At 50.1% G+C, this 22,424-nt stretch overlaps 1 protein-coding gene across 2 annotated transcripts; it reads left to right on the forward strand.

Annotated features, from left to right (window-relative positions):
* The first annotated feature begins 605 nt into the window (after positions 1–605).
* Positions 606–21,473, forward strand: RNF13 (ring finger protein 13). Of its 2 annotated transcripts, none has more exons than XM_065073287.1 (10): positions 606–760; positions 4,563–4,690; positions 7,782–7,862; positions 9,088–9,213; positions 10,131–10,218; positions 11,913–12,003; positions 12,624–12,729; positions 14,455–14,548; positions 17,872–17,952; positions 20,089–21,473. In XM_065073287.1, exons 2-10 carry the CDS (start codon positions 4,577–4,579, stop codon positions 20,451–20,453), a joined length of 1,146 nt encoding a protein of 381 aa, XP_064929359.1. In that variant the 5' UTR covers positions 606–760; positions 4,563–4,576; the 3' UTR covers positions 20,454–21,473. The 2 variants fall into 2 exon arrangements, with proteins under 2 accessions (XP_064929359.1, XP_064929361.1); XM_065073289.1 differs by having other exon boundaries at positions 696–760; positions 10,131–10,228.
* The last annotated feature ends 951 nt before the right edge of the window (positions 21,474–22,424 follow it).

Here is a 22,424-nt window from a genome sequence, read left to right on the forward strand (position 1 = left end):
AATCAAGTTCGTGTATGTGCTGTGAGTCCGGTCACAGGAGCGGCCGGTCGGGCGGCGGTAGCTGCAGCCCGCGGGTCCTCTGCATCCTGTGTCCCGCCCGGGGGTGTTCTGCGAGCGCGACGGGAAGCCGGCTTGTCTCCTGCGGGTTTCCCTGCCGGGTTTGGTTTTCTAAGCAGAGTCGGGCAGAGTTCGTGAGGAGAAGACCGCGTCCCCACGCGCGGGCACAGCCCGGCTCCCGGCGCGGCCCGTGGGCAGCGGAGCGCGGGCCCGGCCCGTCGCCACCCGTGTGCGCGCGCCCCGCCGGCCCCGGCCCGAGCGGCGGCCCCGGGCGGGGAGACTTCGCCCAGACACCGCGCCGGGGGCGGGAGCCGTGGGAGCGGCTGCGGCGCTCGCCCTCCCCGGCAGCCGGGGGACCGGCGGGCGCCGGGGCGGAAGGCGGGAGCGGGTGACAGGGCCGCCGCCCGCGCTCTGAGAGGCCGCGGCTGCCCCGCCCCCTGGCGGCGCGGCGGGGACGCGCCTCTCCTCCCCCGCGGGCGGGGCGGCCACACAGCCTCGCGCCGCCGCTCGCCTGCTCAGCCCGCCCCGCGTCACGCGCTGCCGGGTGAGTGACAGCCCGGGCGAGCAATGGCCTGCCTCGGCCTGGCAGCTGCTGTCGCGCGGCGGCAGGGTGGGACTTCCGCCGCGGCCGCCGAGCGGAGGCGCGCGCCATGGAGCGGGCGTAGGCCGCGCCGGGCCCCCCGCGCCGGGCCCCGGCCCGCAGGTGAGCGCTGGGGGGGACGCGCGGGTCCCCGCGGCTCTTTGCCCGCTGCCGGGCGCCCCGGCTTCGCGGCGGCTCGGGAGCTGCCGGGCCCGTCGCCCCGTTGCGCAGCGCTTATTCGCCTCCACCCTTGGAGCGGCGAGGCGGGGCCGTGCGGCCCAGGGCACCCCGGCCCGGATGTGCCCCGCTCCCGGGGCCGCCGGCGCTTCCCCGCGCCCGAGGCCGCCGCTGCAGGAGGGAGGCGGGCGGGCCCCGAGCGCTCAGGGAGCGGCGGCTCCGGGGTGGCGGGGCCGAGTCCCCGGGCCGGCCGGTGCCCCGGTGCGCGGCTGGTGGTGCACGGCGGGCGGGCAGGGCGGTGCGGGGGGCTGACTCGCCCCGGGCCGGGAAGAACGCGAGAGCAAATTCCTGCACCCCCGCGGCGCTGGGCGCTGCGCTCGTGCGTGAGCTGTGCGGTCCGGGGTAGGCCGCGGGTGTGGAGTCAGGGCACAGCGATGTAATGACGGGGAACGCAAAAAGCCGTAGACATCGGTTCTGGAGATACGTGTGGAAATTATTGCCATCGCCTGCGTACCTTCTGCGCGTCCTCTGCCTGTGGAGTTTCCGAAGGTGAACTCCACTGATTATATTTTGACATGGCAGCCCAAAATGCTTAGGAGGTTGTCACTAGGTTTGTGGCAGAACAAAGATTTTTTTTGGTATGTTCATATGATTTTTTTGTGGTTGCTCTAAGCGTTGTAATCCTGTTTGGCAGTAAAATAGAGTTTAAGTTTGTTTAATGCAGATGTAGAAGTTAGTTTCTTTTCACCAGTGGGAGGGGAAAGAACATTTTCTGGAGGGAGTTGAAGCTTGAACATAAAGATGCAGACAAGGAATTGCTTTGTGTTCTCTTCTGCTGTGAAATATGTTCCCAGTTGATTGAGATGCAAATTTCTGAACATTTGCTATTTATACGTACTTTTTGGAGCTTAGTTTGTGGATAGTTGCCAAAGGTTTTGAATATTCTTACCGTCTCTGTCCCAAGCCATGTAATTTGTTAATGACATCTGTTTTAAACGCGCTTGCAAGGCTTGTTGGTGTTACCCAGTATGAAGCTGCTGTTTTGACGGGCTGGAGCGACTGTATCCAGAAGGACGTTTTCCAGTCAGGTTGCCTGTTCTGTTCTGGGAGTCAGTGTACTGCTGTAAAAACACTGTGTGTTTCATAACCCCTCATTATTAATGCAAACAATGCTGTTAATGAGCTAAGAGGTGGGCAGGGCGCTCCTGGTGTCTGGTGCAGCAGGTAGATCTGCCTGTTGTGCGTTGTCAGGTGTGTCGAGCTCATTTTGCCATCCTTATCTTCAAGTGGGAAGGGACATTGTACCCTCTTCCTTTGAAAGTGTAAGGAGAAATGTATTTTCTGTTGTACATACAACCACACCGCTGCTGCCTTGTCTTCTGGGCAGCGCCTTGTCTGGTCCATTCCAGGTGAGCACGTTTGCTCCACGTTCGCCTTACTGCTCGTAGATGCGCTGTGGTGACAGCACCCCCGGCTTTTCCCCTCTCAGTTCTGCCTGGTGATCCTGTCGGGCGAGGGATGCGGCTCCCGGGCTGCGTGCGGCTTCCAGGATGCAGCGGGAAGAGACGCTCAAAAGCCCAAAGTTACTTCAGGAGAGCTCTGACTGTGCACGCGGGAAGATCAGGTGTAAAGTGCTGAAGGTTAATGCAGAGTCAGATTGAACTTCTTTTCTGTGGTTTACAGCATAGTCCTTAATTACATACACCTATATTTCTGTTTGCTGTAAGCTGCCTCGTTCCATTAGAAGCGCAGTCTACAAATGAGCGGCGGAATTTCAGGAGCTGTGAGGCTTTTTTGCTTGCATTTGAGGCGATAGTTCTTGAGCCCGGCAGAACTGGCAGGGAGCGCTGCGCTGTACATGCATGTGTGCAAGGACAACTTTAATTTTGGTATTTTCTGACCTTGCTTAATACTATTTTAATGCTTTCTCTGTGATCTAAGGTATGTGCTGAATTTACTGTATTGGTTACAATGTTGTGATAGTTTCAAGTGTATCGTTGCTTCTCTCATACTAAAAATGATGATATCCTTTTGAACAGCTGCTCTTCATCCTTCCTGTTTCACCGGTGGCGTCTTTGTCCAGGCAGACTGAGAGGAACTGGTAAACCTTAATTTAGAAAGAAAAATTCATGGATTTCATAATGCGTTACAGGTTCTGTAAATGTAACTTCTGCTAACTAGTAGAAAGTTTCACAAAGCATCGTAGTTCAGAATGACCGAGTCGGAGTCATGAGACCTGTTTTTGAAAATATCAGCTGCTTCTTCCCGTTAGTAATAGTGAATTTTAGCTGTCTTCATGTTAGTGTGAGTTTAAATCCAATCTAACTGTTTGCTTTAGTTAGTGTTGAAGACTTTGGATTGTGGGACAATGCTTTCTGCTCAAAAAACCCACAAAGGGTGGGGCAGGAGTTCTTAGTAATGTCTCGATTCTGAAAGAGAACGTAGTAGTCTTGTCTGTGATTTCTTTACCATTTTCAGAATTAAATAGCTACAGTCAAATGAAAACAAATCCACCCGGAACCGTTTGAATGAGAAGCCTGAATTTGGAGATTTTCAAGAGTTATACAACTGGTTTGCATGACCTAATTGACTTTGTTTGTGAAGTACTTTTAATTCCTCCAATAAAATAAGTTAGAGGCAATCCAGATGTTCTGATAACAATTATATTAAGCACATACAATCTACTTTTAAAACTTGGCCCTGAATTATTTCAACTGTTACAGTAATATTGGATCATTTCAAGTAATTTCTTGCTGGGAGGACAGAGGAATCGCTGGAAAGACTTAGTCATCCCTCTGTGGACCAAGCCATTATTTTAAGTTCAGCAATGAAGGTGCTTAGATTCCGTGACCAGTGTGGTGCTTTATTTTGCTCGTGTTGTGTTCTGAAGCAGGAGGTGCACTGGGTCACGTGGGTTTTGTTGGGTCTGTTGGAATTTTGAACATTGGATTTTTTAGCTCCATCATGTTTATGCGTATAAGGGGAATGAGATATTTTGTACGTCGGTGTTCTGAAGAGATTGCGTGCACGCAGCCAGGCTCTGGGGAAGCTGGTGCGGAGTCTGGAGCTCCTCTGCAGACAGCCGTGCTTGTGGCTGCAGCAGCGGAACCCACGGCAGCTGGGGTCCTGCTCACCGCCTTGGGCTGTTTCTGCAGCGGGGACCGGGGAGGTTCCTCACCTGTGTCCCTCGGTACCCACAGGAGCTGGGGTCCCACTCGCCGCCTTGGGCTGTTTCTGCAGCGGGGACCGGGGAGGTTCCTCACCTGTGTCCCTCGGTACCCACGGCAGCTGGGGTCCCACTCGCCGCCTTGGGCTGTTTCTGCAGCGGGGACCGGGGAGGTTCCTCACCTGTGTCCCTCGGTACCCACAGCAGCTGGGGTCCTGCTCACCGCCTTGGGCTATTTCTGCAGCGGGGACCGGGGACCTGGGAATATTACAATTAAGCGTGTCTAAAGATGATTCAGATAATGGGAATGTTCATCCCTGTATACTGCTTGCATTGCTGTTGCTTGCCTAAAGCGTGAGGTGTTACTGTTTGAATCTTCGTGTGTTGTGTGTGTATTCCCATGGCGGTTATGTGCTCTTAGCAAAAGGGACTTCTGTCTCTAAAATAATGGTATGAATTAAAGATAGGAGTTTCTCAGAAGTCAGTTTTGCATATTCTTTGGAAGGTAAGTTTTAGTCCCGTAAAATGACAGAGGAAAAGATTTGCTGTGTGCCCTGACTCTTCTCTTTTTTTTTTTTTTAGGTATTAAATAAAATATGCTGTTGTCAATAGGAATGCTGATGTTGTCTGCCACTCAGATATACACTATTTTGACTGTTCAGTTATTTGCTTTCCTGAATCTTTTACCTGTGGAGGCAGATATTTTAGCAGTAAGTATAAGAATATTTTTCTATATAGATTAAATCTCTGTGAAATTGAATCTTCTTTTAAACTAATCTGTTAATGAATCAGTACAGTCTGCTGGGGACGGAATTGCTTTAGCAGTGTAGCTCCATAAAAAAATAAATGGCAGGTTTTCAGGTGAGCTCGCAGATGCACCGTGTGAGCTCGGGTACCGCGGCAGGGAGAGCACCTGCTTCATTCTCGTGGTCACCTCAGCAGTCCCGGCCTGGCCAGGCGTCCCAGAGCACACGCTGACCTGGCGGAGCATTTCGTGGTTACTTGGGTTAGACAGCAACTGAAGTTCTGCTGATGGATGCCACTTCGTAGGTTAATTGTATAAAAATCAAGTAAAATAGTCTTCTGTGAGTAGTATAATTTGTGTGTGTGCTGGAAGCCTTGTCAGTAAAGGTTTTGTATATCTTATGCCTATATATATATTTATTTAATAGCTGTTCATCTCTGCTGTCATTAAGAATAATTTTATTAGTGTGTAGAATTTTAAGCTTTCAGGCTCCTAAGCAGTATAATGAACATAGTGGGGGCAATGTTGTTGCTGGGCTATTTATTACCAAGTTTATATATTGTGTAGTTTGATGGAGGATGTTACAGAGCTTAAGCCACTGAAATAAACTGTAGTCTCCATATTCTCTGCTAGTCACAGTGATATCCAGGAGAGCTGTTAGTGTCATATCAATTAATTTAGGAGAACAAAGTGAAAAAGATTTGAACTAAGTGTTAAAATAAAAATACTTAAAAGTTTGTCGTAATGCGGGGTTGGTGAATGCTGAATTACGTTACTTGGATCGTTGGGTTCTTCTGTTATTAATTTTGTAGATAAAAATGTTAAGAAGCAATGCAGCTAGACAATTGCTTTGCTGTGGAGCTGACGTCACCGTTCTGTTGTGACATTTTGAACTGCTTTTTGCTGTAACCTGATTTGCTCCCCTTCCTCTCTCAGCAAGCCCGTTCTTCCTCTTTTCGTACAAACCTACTTCCTCCCTTAGAAAAGATTGGAAACAAACAAACGAGCGAAAACACAAAACAAGAGATAACAAAAACACCCAAACCAAAAACCTCCACTAACCTGAAGGGGAAAAAAGGGCATTTTGGAAGTTTTGTTTAATTTTTTGTGTTTAAGCATCAGTGTGCAGTATTCTAAAATCTGCTGAAAAAGGAATGTCTTTTATTCTTGGGTATTTGGAAGTTCCGGGTGTATTCTGAGAATCTCTCAGAAGTGGGGAGCAGAGAGCTGACCAGACGTGGGCACTGCTGGGGTGAGCGGGTGTTTGCACACTGAAATGGGGAGCAGAGAGCTGACCAGACACCGGCACTGCTGGGGTGAGCGGGTGTTTGCACACTGAAATGGGGAGCAGAGAGCTGACCAGACGTGGGCACTGCTGGGGTGAGCGGGTGTTTGCACACTGAAATGGGGAGCAGAGAGCTGACCAGACACCGGCACTGCTGGGGTGAGCGGGTGTTTGCACACTGAAATGGGGAGCAGAGAGCTGACCAGACGTGGGCACTGCTGGGGTGAGCGGGTGTTTGCACACTGAAATGGGGAGCAGAGAGCTGACCAGACACCGGCGCTGCTGGGGATGAGCTGGAGTGACGCGCAGGACACACTCGGGAGCGGCTGTTTGCACACTGTGTTGCGTGGAGCATGAGCTGTGCGGACAGCTCAGACTTTGCACGATTTCATGGTTTAATCATTGCCTGTTTGCGGAGTAAAATTCCAGCCCAAGTCTTTGGTTCACCAACAAAAAACAATTTCTTCATTACTGACTTGGGTGTATTTTTATGCTTTTGTGTTCTCGGGTAGTTGCAGCCTCGAAGGAGCATTACGTTTGTGTGGAGTACTGTCACATGTATGTGAAGCGCAGTTGGTTGTTCTCTAAACAGGGGCTAGCACCACGCGTGTTTGTGCCGAGTCTTGCTCGGGCTGTGCCCGGGGCACGGCAGGAGCCGCGGCAGTGGGGCTCAGGGCGCGTGGGGGCGGCGGCGAGCGGCACCGGGCCGTGCGGGTGACAGAGTGGAGAGCGGAGCAAACCGGGGTGACGCAGCGGGGCTGCCGGGGGCAAACCGCCCCCTTGCTGCCTGCCCCTCCGTCCTGTAGAGCCCCTGGGGAGGAAGCTCCTTTGCGTGTTGCCTCTCAGGAGTTGAGGGAACTCGTGATGGTGTTGTTCTTTGAGCTGTAGTTCGAGTTGCTGTCTGAGTCTGGCAGTGAGGAAACGTCTTGTCCCTCCGAGACGAACGTGTGTCTGACTTCACTGTTGTGTAGGGCAATCGGATGATACAATGAATAGACAAATATTTCTGAGTCATTAAACTATTTAAGGAAACTTACCAACTGGTATGCATTTGCATCGGTTACTGTATAATTCACAACTTTTGCAGGAAACTGACTTTTTAAAAAATTTTAATGGGAGAAATGTTAGCACACACACAGTTTGCAGTTTGGGTTGTAGGGCTTGTCCGTCGACTCTGCGTGTTGTAGAGCTGTGACAGGCAAGACACGGCGGGGTCTTGACAGGGCTCCTCTGTTCTGAAGTGAGAGCTCAGAGTATGAAACAAAACCGAAGAGGTTGCAGGAATTGAGCAGGGTGAACGTACGGAGACTGTTCTTTGCCTACAATAACCCACCGTTTGAAAGCTGTTCTTCCTGTACACAACTGAGTTTGAAGCAAAAAAATCACCTGAAAAACAAACAACCCACACCCAAAACCCTCCGCTCTTCAGATTTTTGCTTTTTTGGTGGTTTGTTGGTTCTCTTCTGCAAATATTGTGGTATTTGAATTGTAGACAGTAGAAAGAAAGATCTAACATATAGATGACTTAACGAAAGATCTGTTACCTTCTCATTTTGAGAACTAGACAAGAGGAGAATGTGTCGCCGTGTGAGTGGGAGACAACTGGAAGAAGCGATTTAGTGGTTTCATTGGCATGGTCACCAGAGGTCCTATGTCTGATACAGATTTTAGTCTAAAAAATTACATGATGTTATTTCATTTCTGTTTGTACTTGTGTTTTATTTCTCTCTTGTTGCAAACCTGAATTTTCTTTAAAATTTATTTCTCTTAGTATAACCTTGAGAATGGAACCCAGACCTTTGACGATCTGCCCGCTAGATTTGGGTACAGACTGCCAGCGGAAGGCCTGAAGGTAAAAATAGTAATAAATTCAAGAGATATCTCCTGAATATACATAGAGAGGACTGTATCTGCTCAATACTTCTTCGTGAGATAATAAAGATAAAAGTCAAATTAATCTAGTACGGAGGAAAAATAAATACAGAACTGATGAATCTACGGCTCAAGCAAGATAAATGTGGGCAGGATCTGGTATGAACTGTTGCCTCTGAATGAAGAGAGTTTTAGTAATCTGACCTTTTGTATTTAAGAGACAAGGTGCTGAACATTTCTAATAAATAAATACATTTAAAATAGCTGCATGACTGGGAGTCGAAGGCAAAGTGAGTTTGACAGGCTGTTGCTTTCTCCCGTGTTGATGCCATGAGATGTCGGTACCTTGTGCCGGCACCGAAGCCAGGCGCACTGACGTGGTTTTAGTTTAGCCTGTGTCGTTAGCGGGGAAGGTGCAGGTAGCACATACACACGGTTTTTGTCAGTTGTCGGTTGCGGTGTCTGGCGCTCCGAATGAAGCCCTGCTGGGATGGGGTCGCTGCCGTGGAGGCGCAGGGCCGCGTCGCTTGGGGCGCACGGCGTCCCGTCGGCCCGGAAGGGCACGAGCCGCGGTGAGCGCTCCTGCAGCGCCGGATCTCCTCTGCACACGGGGCCTCAGGAGGGCTTTGTTTTCACACCCGTGAGTTTCGTCATGGGCAGAAGTGGCGTTAGAGCTGGATAGTTGTTCTCTGACTATCTTGAGAAGCAGAGGGCGATTAAGTGATTTGCCCAAGTAGTGAGCCAGTTTAATACATCAGAAATAGATATAAGGAGCTTTGATTGTAACCTTTTAAACTATCAGAGAGCTGTGTCTTAACTGAGGTGGATGTCATCACCTGTGTAGAATAATGAGTTTTAGTCCTGAATGTAATACTAAAACTTTTTTCTTTATTTCATTAACATTTTAATTACTTTTAAAAAATGATATGATACTGGTTGAAATAGAATGAAAACGTTATTTTTTTGTAGTTGGAAAAACTGTATTTTTCTCTAACTTTCTAATTCTTCACAGACATGAAGATTCTGATGAATCAAAATAAGTAGCGGTGTCGGTGAAATCTTGCCGTGATGTGGGGCTGGGTTGACAATGAGAATTTGTTTAGCTATTGTATGAAAATGTAGCGTATCTTTCCCTGTAGCCGTCTGCCAGCCCTTTTGTTAACAGGAAGAGAAGTGAAGCTCCCGTTTCTGTTCCCGTTTTCTAGGGTTTCCTGATAAATTCGAAGCCGGAGAATGCGTGCGAGCCGATAGCCCCGCCTCCGCTGAGGGACAACTCCTCCAGCGCCTTCATCGTCTTAATTCGAAGGCTTGAGTGCAACTTCGATATCAAGGTAAGATTCTCGCTTTTAATTCTCCCCCCCGTCTCTGTTTCAAGGTCTTGAAGATTTTACTGATGTTTCAGAAGAATACCCGTAGTGAAGAGCAGGCTAGATATGATAAGGGAGGGGAGAATTTTATTGTCTGCAGGCAGATAAAGCAGTATTGTATATGAATTAGTTTCAGATTACCTGTTTGTGAGCCAGCTTACACGGCAAATAAGGATGAGGGATGCTGCGGTTTTATAATAGCAAGCATTCGGTAGTGGTATCAGCTTTTCTCGCCAGTTGGACTCTCTGCTGCCGGGGATCACGGGAGATTAGGGGATGGAAATGACCTAAAAGGACCCAAAATCTGCGGGCTGCTTTGCCGAATTGTGTTGGGCTTGCGTAGCTGGGGCTGGTGAGGCTCACGGCGCCGCCGCGGGCACGGGCCGTGGGGAGCAGGAGGAGGGCCCTGCTGGGCGGGACGGGGCTTTGCGCGGTGGCGGGGGCACCGGGGGCCTGCTCTGACCATGCTGACGTGCGGCTGAGGTGGAGTGTTCTGTGATAGTTTAAAAATACAGCATTAGGCTTACTTGTGCTATCAAGTGGTAATTTCTAGTTTACCAAAGTAAGGTAGTACCTTTATTTTCAATTATGTTTAAATACTATTTTTATGTACCCATAGAAAGTTTTTAATCCTGTTTTTAATACATGTAAAAACTGTCTGTCTGCAGACAATAGTGAACGATTTTTCTGGAAAAATAACAGTTACATTAGTGTTAGAATAATGCTGTGATATCATTTTGAAAGCTGACACCTGGCTTGTAAGTGCAAATGAAGCTGCGGCTGTATCTGTAACCTCCTGGAAGCGTCTCATGTCTTAGGACAGACAGGTTACTGGATTTTGAAGCCGCAGCCTTTCCAGTGACACTTTGTGTGGCTCCCAGGTTCTAAATGCCCAGCGAGCGGGATACAAGGCGGCCATCGTTCACAATGTGGATTCTGACGACCTCATCAGCATGGGATCCAACGACAGTAAGTACAGGTATCACTTCTCTCTCCTGTTTGAAACCATTTCACCAGCAGAGCGTGCAGAACAAACTCTGTGTAAAGGGTCGGGATGAGCTCTCGCTTAAAACCAGACAAAAATGGAACAACAGCAAACCCCAGAAACAGCCCCCGCGGCCAGCAATCCTCCTGCTTGGAACAATTTGGAGCGGGAGACGTTTGCACAGAACGTACGTGTATACTCGTGTGTAATTTGCGGCGTGGAGTTCGTACGTTCTCTGAGTGTGTTTCGGTTTTCCTTTAAACTCCAGTTCAGCTGTTCTGGACTACATGGTTAAATGCATGAGAGAGATTTATATGACTGATGTAGAAAATAGCAGATGTGGTGTGAATTAAGTGGAAACACAGGCAAGTAAAGAACTACTCCTTTGGAAGGAAATCAGACTTTAAAATACGAGTTTTTAGTATTTGTTAGCGGTTCGGTTTTGTTGCACTGTTGTGTACGTTTTTCTGTTCCTTTGGGCAAACACATTCTGATTTTGTATGATTACATGTTACATGTGCATGTGTTTGGATTTTCAGTTGGAAAAACAGTGTTTAGAGGCCAGCGCACCATTTTCTGGTTGTTTCTGGTGCTAGCTGTTCTGATTTTAACCTTCCGTGGAGTGAACATGTTCAGAACGTCTTGTAATATAGTCCAAATTTGGGGTTTGGTTTATGGTATGTGTTTTGTCTGTAGTGCTGTTACAATGTTCTTTGTGGCATTTTTAAATTTTGTCCAGGTTTTTTTAACAAAAAAAGCCTTTCCGTGTGGAAACACCACTGAGTGAACCGGGAGATGAACTTTGGGCAAAGGAAACGGGGCTGAGCGGCCCCCACAGCCCGTGGGAGGGGTTTTGATGCGTTCCCGGCCGGTGGGATCCCGTTGCGGGTTTCGGGTCCGCTGGCGCTCGGGCAGGGCCGGGCTGGGCCGCAGGGGCGCGTCGTGGCCGCCGGCGCTTGGCCCGGGGCCGCCGTGCGCGCGGGAGCCGCTGAGCCCAGCAGCCGGGGCCCGTGGGCGTGCAGCGCGGGTCACACGCCAATGCACACAACGGAAGCCCAGGAGAACGTTTTCTGGAGTATGGGATTGATTTTCAATAATCTGTCATTTGAGCTGCATCTTTTGAGCTTCTTATTATTGCCTGCACTAGTAAACGGGGAAGGGGAGACAGTTCCATCGAGTTTCTTAAGGCTGAAATAAAAATGTGGCATTTGTTCATTCTTTCTTTCTTGTTGACCTTTTCTAGCCACAGCTGTTCCCAGTGTGTGCGTTTGTATTGAGGGTAAAAAGGAGGGAAGAAAGATGTATGAAATTTGCAGGAAGTCAATGGAGCTGTGTGGCTTTGTCAAATCTCTGAGTGAGAATCATGTCCTGGTTAAACTTCCTCTGATTGTAGCTCTCTTTTTTGTCTAAATATTTTGGTTTTATGCTCCCTTTAAATATTCCATTAAGAATCTTTATTTCTATACCTGCAATGAAGTCTCTAGATATTCGGTAGGAAAAACAATACCATTTCTTATATGAGCTAAGGATAGAGCATGCATGTGCATCAGCCTGCATGTCATTATGTTAAAATATGTCTTCATGTTGCGATAGTCTCATAACGTTCAAGACTTATGTCTTAATGGTGCCCATAGAGTCTCTGCGTAATAACGGCTTTATTTTCCTGCTTTTTGTACAGTTGAGATTTTAAAGAAGATTGACATTCCTTCTGTCTTCATTGGCGAGGCGTCAGCGAATTCTCTTAAAGAAGAGTTTACTTACGAAAAGGGGTGAGTTACCCACACGCAGTTGTGTTATTTCTTGCGTTAGTCATTGCCTCTTTTTACCGTCCGTGGATTTCAAATAGGACGTCGTGATGGCAGAGGCTGTAGGTGTTCCTGGTGAAACCTGGTGCTGGGCGCAATGGGCAGAAAGTGTTTCTGAAATTAATAGAAATTGCTTTTGTGCAAGGGGGCAACCATATATTTGTCAAGTGTTACTCCTTTCGTTTTCATGTAGCATTAAACACGTGTGTAGCTGCTGGTCTGGGAGCCACTGGAATGTTTGAGACGGTATCTTTCGGTAGTCGTGTTATGTTTTTCTCATTCTGCTATCAAAGCAGCTATGAGGTTGGTTTCCTGGTTGCTTTACATTTATTTATGGTTGAAGTCAGTAAGTAGATTTGACTCCAAAAATATTCTAAGAAACATTGTTTTATCCTTTTATTTAATTGGCTTTACGTTATGTGGATATGGGATGATTTTTCTGTGTTGCACACAGATAGGTGTTCCTTTAGTGTATCTAACGATAACCTTTTATTTTAGTGTTTTCTTTCATTGTATTTAGTCTTTAATTCACCATTCCCTAATTTCTAACCTATTTAGAGAGCGTTATCTTGTTCTCCCCGCAGTGGCCATGTTGTGCTAATCCCAGAGTTCAGTCTTCCTTTGGAGTACTACTTAATCCCTTTCCTGATCATAGTGGGGATCTGTCTCATTCTCATCGTCATATTTATGGTAAGTTCCTTCTTTTAATAACATTTTTTATTTAAAACAAATCGTCATAGGACAGTCCCTGGGGTTAAAGGAGGGGATGCAGTGATGGAGCCGGGAAAGCTCGGCGTGCTGTACCTGTGCCGTGCTTACCTGTCCTGTCGTCCAGTACTTTCTCAGTACAGTAGTCAGGTGTGGAATTTTGGCACAGGGATATCAGGAGCCCTTATGGTGTTGTCCCTGGAACGCAGGTGCTTCCAGAGGGTTGTCCTCGCTGCTCCTCTGGCACTGCCCAAGTGCCTGCTTTGTCGCCCCCGAGGAGCGGCCTGTCCTTGTGCCCCTGCCCAGCTGGCCAGGGGCGCGCTGCTCCCGCCGGGCCGCGCTCTGCGCGCGCTGCTCCCGCCGGGCCGCGCTCTGCGCGTGCTGCACGGGAACCCCGGACAGCACACAGCGTTTCTTCTGCAGCAGGTACGGTACGTGGCGAGGTTCTCAGCTGGGCACATGGCTCCTGTAAAAGGTGAAATAGCATAGCCAGGTGCTGCTTCCGAATACTGAGCATCCCACATGTGGAATCCCTGGAATGCTTTAGCAATGACCCGCTCAGAGCAGCTGCATGCACAGTACCTACGTTTGCCAGCACTACTAAATAGGAGACGTTGGTTCCCTGAGTGTAGAGAGGCCTTGACACAGAGATCTTGATAGATTAGAGCACTGGATGATTAATTGGTGCAGTGAGCTTGACCCCAGGATGGTTCCGGGTTGGGTCTGGTCCTCGTTCGTTCGTGGTTGTGGCCCTGCTTCTTCCCAGAAGTCTTGTTTCTAACTAAGAAATGAATGTGAGAGACCGAGCGTTACCAAGTGTCTGAATTGCAGCGGCACAGCTGCAGATCACGGCTGCAGCTCGTTGTCCAGCGGGGAGACACAGAGCCGGGGTGGACGGTGCAGTGAAACCACGTGTCGTGCAGGATAAATACATTTTATTTTGCCAAACCAATTAGTGTTTCAAATGGTCCTGACAATACTTATCCATAACACACATACATTCACAGTTTCTTAAAAACAATCTCTTGTGAAGTCTGTCAGTGCCTTTCAGAGATGCCTGAAGTAGGAGTTTATCACATTAATACCCTGTGTTTGTCCACAGTGTAGGTGGGTGTAGAGCACTTCCGCAAATTTCAAGAGACTTAGTGTGCATACTTTGGCTAAGGCCATTTTTTTGTTGTTTGTTTGTCATAATATTTGAAAAATAATGTCCTATCAGAGGTGCTATGATGAGAAACTGAACAGAAATAGCGTTAGGAACTATTCAGAAAGTTTAGCATAGCTGAAGAGAGCAAGTAACTGTGTCTGGAGCAGCCCCTTGCTCCTCCCCAGGCTGCACCTCGGCACGGCGAAAACGGGCCCGGTCAGCGTGGGGACAGTTCTCGGAAAGATCTGACACTGAGCAAAACTGGCCGAACGGAACGAACCGTGTTTTGCTGCGGAACGTGCCGTCCCGCCTCAGATTGCAGAAATGGCCGTTTTTTCTTTCTCCAAAAAAAGCTTGTTCATTTTTGGTTTCAAGTGCTACGGTCATCGAGAACATCCTTGAGGCTTGTTTGGCTTCATCCTTGAGTCCGGGCAAGGGAAGAGGTGATTCAGTTCGAGCTGAGGTTCCCTTGTGACTAACTCACTCATAAATCAAAACTTCTATTGTTCTCTTATTGTTTCAGCTTCTGTTCATGCTGTCTTATTTATGTCTGTTTCCAGATCACTAAATTCGTGCAGGACAGACACAGAGCGAGAAAGAATCGGCTTCGGAAGGATCAGCTTAAGAAAATTCCTGTACATAAGTTTAAGAAAGGCGAGTGGATCATTCTTTGTCTAAGCAGTTAGACTCTGTTATTGTTAACACCAAAACACCTCTAAGTTGAGGGGGTTTGTGGTTTCGGAGATAATTTTGAGTATACTTGACATAAATGGTAGAGTTTGGAGTGAAAGCACACAAAAGGCTTGACGTGACCCAGTCCCCACTGGAGCAGAGGAGTTCGGACCTTTCGTGACTGGAAGCAGAGCGGGCACCACATGCAGACTGTGGCTGAGAATTCAAATGTTGCTCAATACAGCACAAAATCAGTGCAGAAATTCCACAGGGCTTCTTTTGTGCTCTTCCTAGCAGTGACCACAGCAGTCAGGCGCTGGGAGGCATCGTTGCGGTTCTTTGGAGCTCCCGTCGGTGTCCAGCTCGGGGTGCCCAGGCAGGACGCACACGGAGCTGCTGCAGGGGCAGAGGAGCCACGGGAATGACCCGCGGCTGGAACGGCTCTGGGGACGGGCTGAGAGCTGGGTGTTCAGCTGCAGGACAGAAGCTCCAGGGAGACCTTAGTGCGGCCGTTCCGGACCGAAAAGGGGCCCATGAGAAAGATGGGGACAAACTTTTGAGCAGGGTCTGTTGAGACAGGACAAGGGTGATGGTTTAAACTAAAGGAGGGAGCTTCAGGCTGGACATGAGGAAGGAATTTTTTACACTGAGGGTGGTGAGAGCCTGGCCCAGGTTCCCAGAGAGGTGGTGGATGAACCATCCCTGAGACATCCCAGGCCAGGCTGGACGGGGCTCTGAGCACCCTGAGCTGGTGAAGATGTCCCTGTCATGGTGGGGGGGCACTGGGGGAGCTGGGGAGGTCCCACCAACCCAAACCAGCCTGTGATTATTTGTCACTGGTAAGTACTAGTGGCACGTAAGTTCCCTGGCCTGGTATAATTGATCTGTTTTTCCAGAGGAGCAGTCCTTTCCTTCGATAACAATAGTTCTGTGTGGGCAGGAGTGATTCCAGTTACGTGCCGAAATACTTGCTGTTTTGAGTCTTTGTACTGATCAATTTTACGGAAGATCTAATGGCAAGATGGGAAGTAAAGCTGTAGTAAGTTAGTCAGTGAAACAGAAAAGCTGCCCTAAGTGCTTCTCTGTCATCTACTCCTTAAGAGCAGAAAAAACCCACTACTTTTCTTCCCGATTTGTATTTTTAAAATGTGTTACAGTTTTTCCATGTGTTTGTTCATTCACACGAGCTGTTGCAAGGAATGCGACTAACAGGCAGAGGTGTGGGGCTGACGTGATGGATGGCTCCGTCACAGGGCCCGCAGAGGTGGTGTTCGCGAGGCGCGGGGCCGTGCCCGCGGTGCTGAGCGCGGTGCTGAGCACGTCGCTCCCGCGGGGCAGAGCGGGCGTGGGGTCCCAGCGGACGCGGTTTGTGCAGCGCTCCTCAGCCGCGGGGACAAACCGTTTCCTCTGCAGGGTTCACCGAACCTGGCTGTAGTGGCCCGTTGGATTTAAAATTAACTCTAGAAAATGATCTTAAACCAATAGAGCTAGTATTAATTTTATTTCCTCATATTGATTCTCTATGACATCTAATTAGAATTAAAAATTTAAAATGTACTTTAAAGAGAAATTTGCAAGGAAAAAGTTCGTTTGAGAAAGTCAGTGTCTTTGTCAGCTGATTGTGTGCAACTGTAATAAGTGTCTCGGAATTACACGACCAAGCACCAGTGTATGAAAATACCTTATTGCTGTTTTCCCATTGTCTTCGCTTGTTGCTCTTGCACAACAGGAGTTGTTGGGGGCTCGGTCAGACACAGTAAGTGACCCTGGCCGTGGATGCTCGGGTACCCGCTGCCATCAGTGGTGCATGACAAACACACACAAAACGCTTGTTTTTTCAACGAGGATTCCAGTTCCTTTAAGCAAATGATCACTTTGTATCTACTGCTATGGAATTCATCCTTTACATTTCTTTAAGTCCTTTTGCTAAAAGGACAAATTGCAACCTGCGCTGTATCCAGATCTCTTTGCTACACCGAAGGCGTTTTGGCACGGTTGTTTTGGGGCAGAACGGGTTCCACTGTGGTCACGCGGAAGTCGGGGGAGCTGGGACCCTCTGTGCGGGTGTTCGTAACACAAGTGAGCACAGCAGCGCCACAGGTCCGCGTCGTGTGCCTGGAATCTGGTCACTGACAGTTCCCAGTGCCCTGAAGAATAATAGCCTGGAATAAACACGGGTTAGAAATGTTGTGAATTGGTATGTATTTTCAGAAAGATATATTATTATTTCCAAGCTAGTTTAACTAGGCCAAGACTGAAAATATCGTAAAATTAGTGAAGATGATGGAATGCTTCGAGAGAGACACTGTGGGCATGTCACTAAGGAACCAAAAGGGAACAAAGCTCTTTTTTGTACATGGAGAGCTGGAGGTTTTTGGGTCCTAACCGAGTGCTTAGAAACCTGGTGAGGAGTCGGGCACTCGGGAGCCGCTGTGTCCTCGAGCGGCGCGAGTGGGGCTGTTGGGTGGCGGTGCGGTGCGGAGGCGAGCTCAGCTCTGCACGGGCGGCTTTGTGCACGTGGAAAGTGAGCCGCAGGAGCACGTGATGGAGCAGTAGTGTGAAATAGGTGTATCTCAGTGCCTTTGAAAACCTGCTCCAGACTAAGCGCGGTTCTGCAGTTTACTGTGGATTCCTAAACTGATTGGTTTTCCCTGAAAATGGGGTTGTAACTCATGTAATTACTGGTCATTCCTGACCCACGTGCCTGACTGCGCAGTGCAGCTGCGTTCCAACACAAGAAGCAGATCGTAAGGTCTACCCAAGTCTGTGCGGTTTTCTCATGGCACTTTTCATTGTTCACAAGTGCACGTGGATGCGATGGGTAATTCTGCATTTCTGATACTAGTTTTTAATGTACCAAGTAGTCAGGAGATAATTGTGCTTGGTGAAGAGCTGCCACGGTTTCGGGGCCTGCTGGGACCCCCGGCAGTCCCCGGTGCCTGGGGCTGCTGGGACCCCCTGGCAATGGTGATGGTTATTCTGCTTTTTACCCCGTTGCCTTCGTTGCTGTTTTCTGCCTGAGTTTTCTCCAAACTTAATAAGTGAATCCTATATTTTAAATACTTGTATCTTCTAGTAAGAACAATAGAATATTAGAGAGAGAGCGTTTTTTATTAACCTGAAATGAGCTGGAGTCCTAACGGGGAGAGGAATGCAGCACAGTAACTACCCGGGCTCGAGGGCCTGTCCTGCGGGGACGGGGAAGAGCCAGAGCGGGTTCCCGAGGGAGCAGCCGGGAGCCCCGTGTGCGTTCGGAAGGGTCCGTGTCCCGTGGGCTGCGGCTCATTTCTCCCTCTGTGCTGCAGGAGATGAATACGACGTGTGTGCCATTTGTCTGGACGAGTACGAGGACGGAGACAAGCTCAGGATCCTGCCGTGCTCTCATGGTAAGCGGCTGCGTCGTACGTCTGGTGTTTGTAGTAGAGCAGCTCTCTAAACCGCCATGTCTAAAAATCCCCGGGGATGTGTGTATTGATTGATTTAACACAATTTATTTTTGCTAATATGCAGAAATTTATATACAAATTGGGAAAAGAACAAACTTTGTTTTCATCTTTTTAAAAGCAAGAGAGGCCAGCATTCCCACTTTGCGTTTTTCTTTAGATATACACGTGAAGAAAATCTGGGCTTGGCACTGCCCCCAAACGCCTGTGTTTAACAGGGAGCACGTTCCAGTTACTCGTTACATTAATAGGCTTTCGCTGTTGAGATAACGAACCCGTGCAGTGTCAGTCAGGATCGGTGCCGCGGGGGTGGAGGGTGCAGTGTGCCCACTGGACCCCGTGCTGTCCCTGCAGTGTCAGTCAGGATCGGTGCCGCAGGGATGGAGGGTGCAGTGTGCCCACTGGACCCCGTGCTGTCCGTGCGGAATTGGGGGTGTCTGCACAGCCCGTGCCACGCGCAGCGCTCCACAAGAGCTGTGTCTGCTGCTCACACACGAGACGGGATCTTCACTGCACACCAGAACGGGAAAGTTCTAGAGCTTAGACCTGGAAACCTGGAAAAGACGCCCAGAGCATCTCTAAATGGAAACATTTCTTTGATCAAAGCTGTGTAACATCTGATAACAGAGCTGGGGCTCATCCTTGCCGGCCTGAGCCCCTCTCCACTCCCAGCCCCTTAGCCGGTTACAGCCGTTTGGGATGGGTGCAGTTTTACCCGGCTTTTCCTCTTGGAACTCCTGCTCTGCCCGGGCGCTGCAGCAGCGACCATCGCGTCACAGAGAGATTTAATAGAAGAGGGGACTGACACTCCAGCCCCACGTCCCCGGCGGGTGCAGCCGTGACAGGCCGAGCTTTGTAGGTCACTCTCCAAACCCCTTTGAGAAGGGGCTGGCGCGCGGGGAGCCTCTGAGGAGGAGCAGATCCGCGGTGTCTGCCCGGCGGGACCGCAGAGGTGGCTGACCTGGTCACCGGCATTGCCGACAGACACACGAACACCCAGGCAGCGCCGGCAGAGCCTGTGGGGAGCGTGCTGCCCGCGTGCTCGAGCAGGCGCTGAGCACAACGCGCCTGCCCTTCTCAGCGTGGAGCCCTGTCTCACTTAGGAAGTAGAGCTGAGTTTTTAATACCGTAAGAAAGACACTTTGAAACACCTTGTTTTAAAGGAGGCCGGTGCAGCTGCAGTGCACGCCTGATGTAAATCTGCAGAATCGCGTGGTGATTTAACTTAGCAGGATGTTCCGACTGGTCCTGGTGGAGGTGAGCCATGGGGCACGGCGGCCGCAGGGCGCCGGAGTCCCCGGTGAGCCACGGGGCACGGCTGCCGCGGGGCGCTGGAGTCCCCGGTGAGCCACGGGGCACGGTGGCCGCGGGGCGCTGGAGTCCCTGGTGAGCGGTGGGGCACGGCAGCCGCGGGGCGCTGGAGTCCCCGGTGAGCGGTGGGGCACGGTGGCCGCGGGGCGCTGGAGTCCCCGGTGAGCCGTGGGGCACGGCTGCCGCATGGCGCTGGAGTCCCCGGTGAGCCGTGGGGCACGGCGGCCGCGGGGCGCTGGAGTCCCCGGTGAGCCGTGGGGCACGGCTGCCGCATGGCGCTGGAGTCCCCGGTGAGCCATGGGGCACGGCTGCCGCGGGGCGCTGGAGTCCCCGGTGAGCCACGGGGCACGGCGGCCGCATGGCGCTGGAGTCCCCGGTGAGCCGTGGGGCACGGCTGCCGCATGGCGCTGGAGTCCCCGGTGAGCCGTGGGGCACGGCTGCCGCATGGCGCTGGAGTCCCCGGTGAGCCGTGGGGCACGGCGGCCGCGGGGCGCTGGAGTCCCTGGCGCTTTCACAGCCGCTTGGTCCGTGTGGCCCATTGTGGGACTGCTCGGGGAGTCATTCACACGGACGTATCCCGTGTCTGAGATCCTCATCTCTCCGGTGTTTTACACATAAGGATGGACAGTCTGCGTGCCAACAAATGTGCAGCTACAATTCTCTGTATGAGTTAAATTCTAAAGTTCTCCCGTGTTACTAAACAAATACAACTGAGCAGGTTTGCTTGTCCTTTTTGCTTGGATGATGATGTATTTTGTTTGCTAACAGCGTATCACTGCAAGTGTGTGGACCCATGGCTGACAAAGACCAAGAAGACGTGTCCCGTGTGCAAGCAGAAGGTGGTCCCGTCGCAGGGGGACTCGGACTCGGACACCGACAGCAGCCAGGAGGAGAACGAGGTGTCCGAGAACACGCCGCTGCTGCGGCCGCTGGCCTCGGTCAGCACGCAGTCCTTCGGGGCGCTGGCCCAGTCCCACGTGCCCCAGAACGGGACCGAGTCCTCGGACTACGAGGAGGACGACAATGACAATGGTGACAGCAGCGACGCGGAGAACGGCGTGAGCGAGGAGAGCGTGGTGGTGCAGCTGCAGCCCGGCGACGAGAGGGAGCTCAGGGCGGCCCACCCTGTCTGAGGCTCCTGCCGACGGGCGGTTCCTAAGGCGAGACTTTACAAACCTTGACGTAGGGAGTATCTTTTAATCTGTAATCCATTTGGTTTCTTCGGTAGGAGCAGCGTTTCATGTAGTAGTATATGGTTAAATCATTACGGATAGATTTATTTTTGATTCAGGTATTCAGTCACGTTCCGTCTTCTCAAATGAACAGTTTAACTGGACTTCACAATGCTAATGAATAATGTTAATAGTTTATATCGATAGAAGTATCACACAAACTCTAAATGTGTCTTGTTGAAATGGGATTTATCTGGAAGTACTTTTCTCCATTTTGTAGCAACAACCGGGTCATACCGATAGCAATATTTATTACATGTATGGTATGTGTTACCCCTGAAGCCCAACAAAAATGTATCTGCATGTTTGTATAGAGTTTTCCTAAAACTGTCACCACCACTGAGAGAAAAATGTAGAGCAGATCAATATTCTGTAGCTGGTGCATCAGAACAAAGAAACCCCACGTGTGTCTCAAAGCGGCGATGCAGAGTTTGCCCCAGTGTCCGAGTCGGAGCGGATCCGTGGGGCAGCTCCTGGGATCAGGAAACCCGGAGTGCGTGTTCAGCTTCGAGCGGTTTTCAGGGTGAGGAGCACCTGAACACGTGAGTGGCCCCGCGGGTACCACGGAGCAGCCTGCCCGCCGGGGCGACCAAACCAGGGGTTTAGTTCCACATAGAAAATAACTTCAGATAAGTATTGATCTCGTATACCTCCCACTAAGGAGCGTTTTGTGCTGCACTAGTCTGCTAAACCATGTATATAGAAAAACTGTTCCAATACCTGACTGAAAACAAGTGCTTCTAACTGTTAACAGAACTCAGTACTTACCAGTGTATCATGAGAAAAGGAGATGCTATATAATACCTCTGTAACTATGTAGAAAGCAAAAACATACATATAATCAGAACGCAGAGATTTTTTTATATGGCCTTGAATAAGGAAAGCTTGAAAGAATGTTAATAAACATGTTTTCCACTTTAAGTATCCAAAGGAATTTATTGATTTCTGCGTTACGCTCATCATGTGCTCTTCTGCCTTTATTGTTGAGGTTAAAGTGCTTTGAAAGCTGCAGAAGGTCCCTCAGCACTGACGCGCGTGGTGCCGTGTGTCACCAGCGCTGTCCCCGGTGCGTGTGCGGGAGGACTGAGCTACGTGGACACCTGGAGTCGTGTTCACACTCAGTCTGAGGAGGCTGGAGTCGGTGTGGGTGTCACTAGGACGGGAGCAGAGCCGGGGTGTCCCTGGGGTGTCCCTGGGGTGTCCCCGCACCCGGACAAACCCCAGGGGCTGGGGCTCGTTATTCTGACCTGAACCGGTGAGCTGCAGCCTGGCCGAGGAAATTGGGTGAGGGGCTGTTTGTTTGTTACCCCTGGCCCGACACCCCCGGCTACGAGCAGGGAACGGTGATTTCTCAGCATGAGGCGCAGGAAAAGGATAATAAAGAATGATGCACCTTCATGCTACTGCCGCCAGCCGTCCACAGGGTTACTGACCATCTGTATTTTCACCATGCAGAACGCCACTTCTGCTTGTGTATGTCTAGTTAAGTCTAAATGTGAAAACTGGTTTCTGAAAACTTACTAAGCTAAAAGGTGTTTCTTAGAACAGGTTCCAGCTGTTCCTGTGTTGTGTGTTCATTCGGAATTGTATTCTAGGCACCCGAAGCATCAAGCGGTCCAGAACCACGGTCTGAAGTCCCCTCGGTGACGTGCTGTGTGGCGCTGGCTGTGGTGGTTGCTGCAGTGGCAAAGAGTAAAATGATGCTCGTTAGTGGTTCCTCAGCTGCTCTTCTCCATGCTATACAGAGAAAATGTTGCAGCAAAGGACATTCTGTTTCCATCCCAATTACACTGTATGTTTGTAAGAAAGCTGTTCCCTTTCTACATTTCCTAATGGTATTAGTGTAAATTTTACTTCAGCAGGCCTTGGCAC

Source organism: Columba livia, chromosome 9 (assembly GCF_036013475.1).
Source record: "Columba livia isolate bColLiv1 breed racing homer chromosome 9, bColLiv1.pat.W.v2, whole genome shotgun sequence".
NCBI classification, from domain to species: Eukaryota; Metazoa; Chordata; class Aves; order Columbiformes; family Columbidae; genus Columba; species Columba livia.

What these genes read in the sequence shown, in the direction of transcription:
- RNF13 (XM_065073287.1), top strand. Translation starts at nt 4,577, where the DNA reads ATGCTGTTGTCAATAGGAATGCTGATGTTGTCTGCCACTCAGATATAC. An exon ending in TGCCAGCGGAAGGCCTGAAG is followed by an intron (nt 7,863 to 9,087) that starts GTAAAAATAGTA and finishes CCCGTTTTCTAG; the next exon opens with GGTTTCCTGATAAATTCGAA. An exon ending in GAGTTTACTTACGAAAAGGG is followed by an intron (nt 12,004 to 12,623) that starts GTGAGTTACCCA and finishes TTCTCCCCGCAG; the next exon opens with TGGCCATGTTGTGCTAATCC.